This window comes from Macrobrachium nipponense, chromosome 41, assembly GCF_015104395.2.
Source record: "Macrobrachium nipponense isolate FS-2020 chromosome 41, ASM1510439v2, whole genome shotgun sequence".
Classification (NCBI taxonomy): domain Eukaryota; kingdom Metazoa; phylum Arthropoda; class Malacostraca; order Decapoda; family Palaemonidae; genus Macrobrachium; species Macrobrachium nipponense.
In genome coordinates this window covers 39,821,126-39,831,954 of record NC_061102.1, presented here as the reverse complement: position 1 = coordinate 39,831,954, position 10,829 = coordinate 39,821,126, and the positions used below count along the sequence as shown (strand labels likewise).

General features: G+C 37.2%; 1 protein-coding gene across 1 annotated transcript; it reads left to right on the top strand.

The window, feature by feature from the left end:
* The first annotated feature begins 3,344 nt into the window (after positions 1-3,344).
* On the top strand, positions 3,345-10,007 carry LOC135212715 (chitooligosaccharidolytic beta-N-acetylglucosaminidase-like). The gene is made up of 9 exons (XM_064246408.1): positions 3,345-3,370; positions 5,670-5,864; positions 6,021-6,264; positions 6,406-6,642; positions 7,073-7,230; positions 7,374-7,608; positions 7,744-7,854; positions 8,625-8,768; positions 8,914-10,007. The coding sequence occupies exons 2-9, from the start codon at positions 5,689-5,691 to the stop codon at positions 9,682-9,684; spliced, it is 2,076 nt and encodes a 691-aa protein (XP_064102478.1). The 5' UTR covers positions 3,345-3,370; positions 5,670-5,688; the 3' UTR covers positions 9,685-10,007.
* The last annotated feature ends 822 nt before the right edge of the window (positions 10,008-10,829 follow it).

Here is a 10,829-nt window from a genome sequence, read left to right as displayed (position 1 = left end):
ACAATTGGGAATAAATGCACCAAAAGACCTTGCATTCCCGTGTTTCCTTTTATTTTTCTTTGGCCATCAAATAATATATATATATATATTATATATATATATATATATATCTATATATATATATATAGTATATATATTATATATATATATATATTCTATATATATATGGTGCTAAGGTTAGCTCTAGGGAGAATATAAAACAATGGTCGCTCCCACATTCATCATTAAACTGCTGAATCAGAAATAAAAACTCAGTGCAGATCCTTCCAAAACTTTAAGTCACTTCATACACCAAAATAGAAGTCTCAACATTATTCTCAATCCCCTTTCCATGTAACCCCACATTCCTGTACAATACCTCTTCTGCTTCCAACACTTTCTAGGTCCTATTCTCCTATTCGAATTATACACTCATCACCAAGCATTTGGTGCAACCTTTCCAAGAAACCAAAAATCTCGGAAAACTCTCATCCATCCCTTTAGCGTTTCCCGTTTCCCATTTCCCACTCTTACGCATCTCCAAAATTCCCTTTTGTGTCATATATTCTTTATGTTTTTATTTGCATTCAACACACCCACCTCACTTCCACCATGGAGAGTTGGCTCAACATTCCTTTCCTGTATGCCCATCTGGGCTTCCATAGACACTCAATTCACGTCCAGATCTTTTGCACACCTTGCTGTACTCCTCTTTGCTTCGCCTGTTGTGGCTCAAACTCTTATCTCATTTTGCTCTCATCTCTCACATTCATTCCCAAATATCAATACGAATAAACCCTTTCCATTCTTTCCCAGTCCTTGTTAATATTCATGGCTACATCTTCCTCGTTACAAATTACCCTCATTAGCTTACCCTTGCTAACATTTACTCTCAGCTTGCGCACACTAAGACACCTCCGTTCGGTGGAGTTAACAACAGTGGGAGTGGCCAAGGCTTGGATGGGACCAGACGAAGTGGCCACACGGGATCAATGACCTATCGTTACCTCGGAAGTGCAAGGATAACAACTTATTTCCAGACTCTAGCTCACGTTATACTATCCAAGGAGAAACTGCATCACTATACGAGCAAAAACATTAAGCTTAGAGTTTTGTCAATAACCTAGTCTGAACAGAGAAGAGGAAGTGATACACTGGAACCGTTGCCATTTTTCATGGAGGGAAAATCCAAGAATAAACAAATAAATAAAATAGGTAAACAAATAAATAATCTCCAGAACCTGAGGTTATAAGATTTCTAAAATATTCCGCTGAAGAAAAGGGGGAAATGTTAGAAAGTGTGAAGACTGTATTCATAATATACAAATAAATCAGCAAAGACCAGTTAACAGTGTCTAATGCATCGCATCTATGCACAAAGACCAGTTAACAGTGTCTAATGCATCGCATCTATGCACTCAGGTCCCTGCAGTTTCCTACAGACGATACATAATACTTTTATCGTTACGAAACTGTTCTGCTGTTATTCGCAACCACTCTGACTTGATCTTTTTTGAGTCATGGCATTCTTACAACGAAAGGGAAAAAAAGAAAAAAAAAGGAGACCAGTTTTTGTCCAATATTAGGTGATGTTAAAAATTAGTCTGAAAAGAAAAAAAAAAAGGTAAGTCTCGGCATTTTGCCAAGTACCTCAGAATAGTTTAGAGGAATCTGCATATCTAGGAGATGTCCATTTATAAAAAGCCTTCACACCTGTACTCATAGACTTACAGAAACAGCAAAGTGACAAAAAATTACGAGATTTTGTCAATATCTTAAGAGCAACTCTTACCAGCAAAAGCCGGTCCTGGCACAAGGACGCTCAAACTAACAACAATAAGAATTTCGGAAAGAAGTCCTCTAAATGTTTAGAATTCAGGCCATAAGCTGCTATTTGTGGAGTTAAGTGACTGACCATACTGCTTTTGCGGAAATAATACGTTGAATGCGGTGAAATCATTTCAGGAAGTTCAATTGAAATCGGATGCTATGGAAGAGAGACTAGAGCGCAACTGCTATCACACCGGCAGAGAGGAGAGAGAGAGAGAGAGAGAGAGAGAGAGAGAGAGAGAGAGAGAGAGAGAGAGAGAGAGATGGGTGTGCAGGGAATCTCATAGTAGTTTTAACGTTGTTTAGAATGATGTAAGCCCCATGTGTTAAATTAGTTTTTTATTACTACTACCCATCAGTATGAAGGCAAAAACTTATCTTTTCGCAGCTAAACTAAGTTCCAAGGCATAAGTGATATGATTTTTTTGGACACGAAATCAGGAAATTTTAAATCATTATGACAAAAACAAGTAATTTTCAGTGTTTGTTTCGCTAACACAACCTTTTCCGTTTCTGCGATTCCTTAAAAGCAAACATCACAAAAAATACGCTAAATGGTATAGAAAGTAATACGCAAACGACAGCAGTGCACACAAAAATCAAGATTTGTGAAGCATCGTCCAGCGAGAAACAGTCCACCATTATGCTTGGGGATAGCTTTTAAGCTGATCCACTGTTTTGGTTTTTATCCTTATTTTCCAAGATCGTGTAAGTGAACCAGCTCCTTGAATTGAATCATTTTCGCGATCTTGTCCCTTAAACATTTCTTGCTCATAATTTCGAGTAGTGGAAAATAAGTGAACAGCGATTATAGCACGCTTCTAGAAGCAGAAGGTGAGAGGTGATTCGGATGACGGCCCACTGCACGAAAAGCTGGTATTTGCCAAAGCGGCGGCCATTGAGGACAGAGGAAGGGGTAAGCGGAGGGGAATGGGCGTAAAGCAGACAATAAGGGGGTTTAAAGGGAGGCTAGGGTACGGGTCCACTGAAGTTGCTATGCAGACCCATCCCATGTAGTCCCCCTCGCCAAGAAGATCCAGTCCAGAATGCCTGGTTCTAAACGAGGAGAGAAAAAAAAAAAATTCAGGCTCGGCCTTCAGTCCCTTCGGAATACAACTTTCGCCAGGCCTTTGGCAAATCACTGAGGATACAATCCACCGCGATAAGCGAAAATGTACCGATGGCAACAACCTCCCGAAGGAAACAAAGGAACGGCGTATCAACTCTAAACACTTCTCTGGCGTCTTATGTAACGTCCTCGGTTTATGATCCCAAGCCATAGCCTCTATCGCACACACACACACGCGCACACACGAGAGACTGATAGCCGCAGATCCTACAGTTTTTGGTTTGTTTATTTCCTCCCAATGAAATAAATCCTAAATAATGAATTTACGGCGAGCGATAACTTGAAATAAAGAATACTAAGGATGAAAAGGCGTTTTGCGTCTGGAAAAGTTCTCCGGTGACAACTCTGGATGGGGACCTGGCCGTCGTCCAGTGTACTATATAAGGCGCTTCCTCCGCCCAGGTAAGTCAGTCTCCCGGAGGTTCACTGAAGGTGAGTAGTAGTAGTAAAGCTGCTTCCTAACGTAGCAATCAGCCCCGTGCCGTGCGATGCGTATAAGCAAAATGTTAGGGCCTTTCTGAAAACCGTTTTTTTTTTTTTTTGCTTCCGGCTTCCCGGAAACATATTTGCGGTTTTACCCATTCCTCTGACTTTGCAACATAGTTCTAGTAAAACCGGCTCCTTTTTTTTATGTACATTGAGGCGACAGAGCATGGCAACCAATCTCATTGCATTAGATTAGGACAATACTTGAATTTATTAATGTAAAAGTCACAGCCAAAGAGTTAGAAAATTACTTTTAAACCGATTAAGATACTATAAGATCACATCATCATAGATCAACAGTTGCCTTTCATACTTTGTGGAGTGCAAGCGTGGTGCTGCATTCAACCTTCATAAGAATGTTTAAAATCCTCATTTCAACAAGAAGAAATTTAATGTCTAAAAGCTGACCAGAAATGTTAATACACAAATCGGTCTGCTGGATCTCATACATAGCCCGAGTTTGTCCGACTGAGCCCCAAAAGAATTAGGTGTGTGCAACATATTGATAATTTAAGATTAAATATATATATATATATTATATTATATATATATATAGATATATACATATATATATATATATATATATATATACTATAACTATATATATTTATATACACATACATTATATTTATATATATATATATATATAAATATATATATATTTCAATCATGTATTTTTTGTGCCTCAATGATGAGAGTAATCGAAACTTAGTGATTCTCTACAGGTTACAAATAAAAACTGTCATTCATTCATTCCACCCATAAACGAGGGCGGAAGGTTATTTGACAAGTTTAAATTTATGGTACTTGTATCAGTTCAGTACACATACGACGACCTATATAAATCTGTTTATCGCCAAACTATTCCTTGCATACACATTGTCACTAAGTGTTCAAGTACGAGGGTGAAGTGATTAATGATGTGGATTTGACACCACCGGCTACTGGTAAGAGCCCGGGTTCGAGACTGACCAAGTGACAGCAAGTCTCCAAGCAGCCTTGGGGAGGTTATTGCTCCCATTGTAAAGCAACAAGTGCCATAGGCCCTGAAGGTTGCACTTCCAAAAGTACATTAGCTATTAGTAGACTTGAAGGCAAAAATTCTACCAATTAGTGTAGCTAACTATATATATATATGTGTCTGTGTGTTTGTACATAGATGTGTGTACCACATGCATACTCACACACACACACACTTGTGAGAACAGCTCGACTATGTATGCTAACGTTATTTTATTTAGCGTTTATTAAACAGATAAAATTCATAAATTTAAAATAGATAATCTGATATCTGAAGACATCAAGAATATACACGAAAACAAAAAACAATAATTGCGCTTCTTCGATAACTAGATCTTTCTCATCACATAAAGCAGTCATGACTGGCACATGAAGGAGTTCGGAGTTATATCAGAAAACAGAAAAATACTCGGTTGAGACGAATTTTCCAATACCTTTCCATGGGCGCCCGCGCGTATGGGCAAAAGGTGGCACTTGCCCCCCCCCCCCCCCCTCTTGAAATCCTGGAAAAAAAATTATATATATATTTCATTTATTACATTTAACTACATCACATTGTTTTCCTTCCATTTTACAATATATTCATTCAGTTGAACTAAATGAAAGATATCGTTAAGTATTTTTAAATATTCGTATTCAGATATAACTGTTTTGTTCTTTCCAGAAATATTTGAATTCAGCTGAACATTATATAGAACTTGAAAAAGTCAATGTATCATTGTATTTTTTTCTTTATCACATCTTGCTTCACTTAAATCATTGGCATCAAAGTTCCATTGCATATATATATATATATATATATATATATATATATATATATATATATATATATATATATATAAATATATATATATATATATATAATATATATATATATATATATATATATATATATATATATATATATATATATATATGAAATTTGTCCCCTCTTGGAAAATATGCTGTGGGCGCCCAGGTACCTTTCCAAGTTATTCTATTTTAATTATGGTAATCAACTTGTTTATTTTTAAATTGCAATTTTTCCGAAATGGCTTATTTTCCCGTAAGCCATTTTCGAAAGCACAAAACAGCATGAAAACCCTGCTGTCTTTTTTTGTGAGAGACCCTACAAACTTTTATGTCATCTACGTAGCACTTTTAATTCCTTTTGCAGTCCACACTGTTTCGTAACTCGCTGTAGCCATAATTATAGTATATATAACTCTTCCAATCTGACTTGCAGGCAGAGGCAGGAGACTAGGATGAGGGTCCTCGCAGCAGCAGCAGCGCTGATTGTGGCGGCGGTGTCCGCTCAAGATTTCTACCGCCTCTCTTCGCCTTACTCATTCAGCTGCATCGACAACTTTTGCGTCAGGCAGCTGCGCACGGAGGTCTCCTCTTATCACTCCCAGGCAGAATGTCAACTCACGTGTGGACAGTAAGTTATTGCACTGATTCTTTACAGCGTTAGTTCACTTGAAGTTCTGTTTGTTACGATTTGTGACATACGCACAAACACTTATACATGTAGAGCACATGAAGCATCCAGTTATAAAAAAACAGTTTAATAGTTTCGATCATTTTACACCCGTAGTTATGGATCTCTACTGCCGCATCCAACTGGCAATGTGGAATTGTCAAAGGAAGGAGTCCACTTCAACCCTGAACACTTCCAAGTGACAAAGATGGCTGTTCCTGATCAAAAAGTCTCGAAAATGCTGGAGGAAGCAGTTCGTTACACGAAAAGAAACCTTCACTTCCTTCACCCAGACTACCAAAGCCACTTCAAAACTCCCTACACTGAAAAAGAAAAAGTCCAATATGTCAGAGAGAACCCAGTAAGTAAGATACTGTTTCTCAGCCTTTCTACAGATATAATATTTCATTCATACTTATCAGAATTCTCAGGGTAAAGACGTGTTACATCTAAGGTAGCGTAAAATTCACAAGATCTATCAAAATGTGTTGTTCCTTTGCAGAGGCAGTTCACTCGGAAGGCAACGAAGTTCAACCAAGAAACTCCCCAAGAGCAAACCCAAGAACACGAGATTGATCAGACAGAGCTCTACGAGAGCTGGGAGCGATTCTCCCCCTTCCTGGGTGAAAAATACAGTCCCAGAATCAATCGACACCAAGTTAACATGGAAATTACCGTTAACAACCCCGTCCAAAAGCTTCGCCTCGACACTGACGAAAGCTACCAACTTGACGTCAAAGTAAGATGTAACCCTCAACTATTTTACGTAATCACTACAACTTGAAGATATTGGGTATGTCCATGAAGGTTTGCAGATACAATTTCATATCACTTTCGATATCATGGGCAAAGGATTTGCTGCACATCCAATTTCTCTTGACAAAGCAAAACCAAAATATTGTATCGCCAGGATACCTTACAAAACTAGCACGTAACCATTTATAACAACAAATATTACATTATCTTCGAGAGGTTAAAAGCAGCTGCAAGCTTTCCAACTTTTTCGTAACCTTTAGCTGTTTTCTTTTTCTACTGTTGGTATCTTGCTAAAAGATTATTCAACATCCTTTAGGCAACGGATGACCCTGAATGCTCTGAGTCCACTGTATGCATCGCCTGTGCTTTTCTCAGGATTCTTCAGCTCTTAACTGACTACTCTTTATCAACAGACCACTAATGATGAGACTCTGGTGGTGATCCAGGCTCCTACCTTCTTCGGTGCTCGTCATGCCCTTGAAACATTCTCGCAAATGATTGCATTTGATGACTCCAACAATGCTCTTATGATCATTAAAGATGCAACAGTGACAGATTCACCTAAGTTCAAGTAAGTCTGTGTGACAGGTTTACCAGTCTAATGAAATGACTATGGTCTCATTTTCTGTTACACGAGAATTCATAAAAGTTAAAAATTTCAGGGAACCTTTCCATGAAGCTGACTATAAAACTAACTTTACTTTATCTGTCTAGGTACCGTGGCTTCATGCTGGACACTAGTCGCAACTTCTACCCTAAGGAAGACCTGATGCGCCTCATTGATACAATGGCCCAAAACAAAATGAACTACTTCCAATGGCACATTACTGATGCTGCCTCCTTCCCCATGTACTCTGAGCACCGCCCCGAAATGGCATATTATGGCGCATACTCATCCAGAAAGGTTTACTACCCTAAGGATATCAAGAAGATTGTTGAATATGCTAGGGTAAGTTACTAAAAATTACATTTACAGTAAATACAACTTTTTTAAGTAGCTGTTTTTATATTACATTCAACTTCAGCACAATTCTTCCCTGGTTAATTAAGGCCTACAAATAATAATGTTTCTTTTGAATTTCAGCTCCGTGGTATTAATGTTGTCCCAGAGATATCAGGACCAGCACAGAACAATGCAGGTTGGCAGTGGGGAGAAAAGAATGGCAAAGGACGACTTGTCTTATGTGCTGGAGAGGTAAGGATTTAGTATATGATTCAATTTCCACACCACAATACGTTTGCAATACAAATACAACGGGAGCTTGCTCAGGCGATAATAAAGCAAGGTTAAAACCTCTCATTTGTGATTCTGCATTTCGAATATAGTTTTGTGTAAAAAGCTAAACGAATAAATACATGACAAGTATCATGTCACTGGCATTTTCCACAAAACTGAACGAAACAGATAAGTTTTAAGCACCCAATTAGATTTACAACAACTAAATCTTAAAAGCCAAATAACTAATTTCAGCTATTTTTAAGTGAATATTTTGAAAGATTGAACATTCAACTGTTATTGTAGACATTTCCTGTCATTTTGAAACACCATTACACTATTTAATCTTGATGTCACAATTTTTTGTCCAACACTCAGTAACCTACTCTTATTTGCGGTCTCTAAAGTATTCAAAGCCATGCTTTCTTGATAATCATGTAGTGAATTAAATTAACGTTATTTTATGCTTTTTAACAATGAGAGATATCTTCTTAAATAAAAGGAAGAATATCTTCATTGTGATGGATATTTTTTCAAATAAAAGGAAGCATATCTTCATTTTTAATTCACGCTCCTAGGAATTTGAAGCTTCAAACTTTCCTCGGTGACGTATTCTATGATAATAAATGAAACCCTCTTTCGTAACAAAATTGAAGGCCGCTTTTAATCCTAGATAAGAGAAGCTATTTCACAATCTTTACCTAGAATGACAACAGCTTGCTAAGCATGTGGTTCTTTCCTTCAAACAGAAGCCATGGTTTGACCATGTAAAAGAGCCTGTAGATGGACACCTTAATCCAGTTAATCCTGAAGTATACAACGTCCTCGGAGAGATCTACAAGGATGCAGTAGAATACTTTGACCCAGAGATGGTGCATTTTGGAGGAGATGGTGTAAGTATTTTCTTACTGCATGAAAATTTAAAAATAAACATTTTGAAAAGACATATTACTAATATGTTTATAACAGACATATGTTTGGATTACTATAAGAATGACAACCATCTACATATACTTTATCCATTGCTTTAACTTTCAGGTGAGCTTCAAGTGCTGGCAAAATTCTAATGACATCAAAGAGTATCTAGCTGCAAATGCCCTAGAGTCCAACAGTGAGCAAATGTTTAAACTATGGAACATTTACCAGAATAACGTATATAACAAGTTAACTGAAGCCGCAGGTCCAGAGAGAAAAATTACCCCAATCATCCATTCTTCATCATTTGTTCGCAACTACATTAACAAAGATAATTATATCGTTCAAGTCAATGAAGCTAGCTCTGATCCTGTTGCTGCCCAGTATGTAAAAGACGGTTATAAGGTTATCTTCGCCAACCTTGACCAGTGGAGAGTGGACTGTATTGACTCATCCTGGTATGGTGAGAAATCAGAAAAGTGCCCTCTGGAAGCCCCAACTTGGCGAAACTTCTATGAAAACAGTCCCCTTGATAACCTGCAGTCCATTCCAAACATCAGGGATGGACAAACTCCAGAGAGTCTAGCATATAAGAATAATGTGCTTGGTGGAATTGTGTTACTTTACAGTTCAGAGACTGATGCCAATGGCATTGATTCCAAGTCTTGGCCACGTGTCAGTGCCATGGCAGAGCGCCTTTGGTCTGATCCCGCAAAATCTCCCCAAGGATTTGACACGAAACTGAAGAGGCTGAACGTGCACCGACAGCGAATGGTCGCCAGAGGCACCAAAGCCAGCCCACTTCAGCCAGAAATCTGCTCACTAGATGAAACAGTCTGCTACAGCAAGGAGGAGTACGCTGCCCGCTCAGCCAATATCCCCCAAACACCATAAGTTTCCAATGATGGCAACTAGCAGTCAATATAAACCCTTTACCAGTGGCATTCTACTTTACTACTGTAGAGATCTGGACATCATCTTCCCTCCAGCCTTGCAACACCTGACCTCACCTCTGGGAGACTCTCTGCATTTTATTTTACAAAATATGATGAAAGGTTGCCTTACAAAAATAACTTTTAATGGTCGAAGGCCATGCCATTAAAAATTTACAACTTTTGTATCTCACATTCATTTCATAGCATTGTTTTCTAAAGACCCTTCATTCAATCATTCATACACGGATTTTCCAATGATCAATAAATTATAAAAATCCCAAATTGCGTATTTCATTGTCACTTCTTCTACTATAAGAGCAGAAAGTTCATTTAATTAATTAAGAAGCTTTTCATGTGGTGAAAAAGAAGCCATTGCAAACAATACTTCCAGCTGGTTTTCTACTATTTTCTTCATTTACATGAAAAGACACTACACAAAACATAACTATGGAATAAAGTTTTTTTTTTTTCTGCGCTACATGGCAACGTTTAAGAATGATAAATTCAATATGGTGCATCTGCCGAAGCATGTATCGCAAACTATTATCATTAAGCTTCTTTTACAAAAAGAGTTGCATATTTAGCCTGGACAAGAATGAAGATCTTGCATAAGTTGCAGGTTATTTAGTATACATGTTGTACGCTACTTTGATAAAAAAAAAAAAAAATTAAAATGAAAAGAGCGCTTTTCCTGTTATCAATAATTTCACTATAATAATAGCACCTAATTTAAATACAAACTCACATATACATATATATAAAGGCACATTATATATATATACACACACCTATAATGTGTGTGTAAAATCAGAGCTAAAGCTATAAATTTATTATATATATATATATATATATATATATACATATATATACACATACATACATACATACACACACATGTATATGTATGTATGTATATATATATATATATATATATATAATATATATATATATATATATATATATATATATATATATATATATATATATATTAAACTGTTTACCTAACAAGGAGTGGCTCCATGGGAAAAATCGTGATATTCATTCACACACTAATTGCTGAATCTTTGATAAACCCATCTGCAAATATCTTCCATAACATCGGAT

Bases quoted from the DNA above. Each gene is read 5' to 3' on its own strand.
- LOC135212715 (XM_064246408.1), top strand. From the start codon at position 5,689: ATGAGGGTCCTCGCAGCAGCAGCAGCGCTGATTGTGGCGGCGGTGTCC. The intron at 5,865-6,020 runs GTAAGTTATTGC...TTACACCCGTAG, and splicing joins TGTCAACTCACGTGTGGACA to TTATGGATCTCTACTGCCGC. The intron at 7,855-8,624 runs GTAAGGATTTAG...TCCTTCAAACAG, and splicing joins TTGTCTTATGTGCTGGAGAG to AAGCCATGGTTTGACCATGT.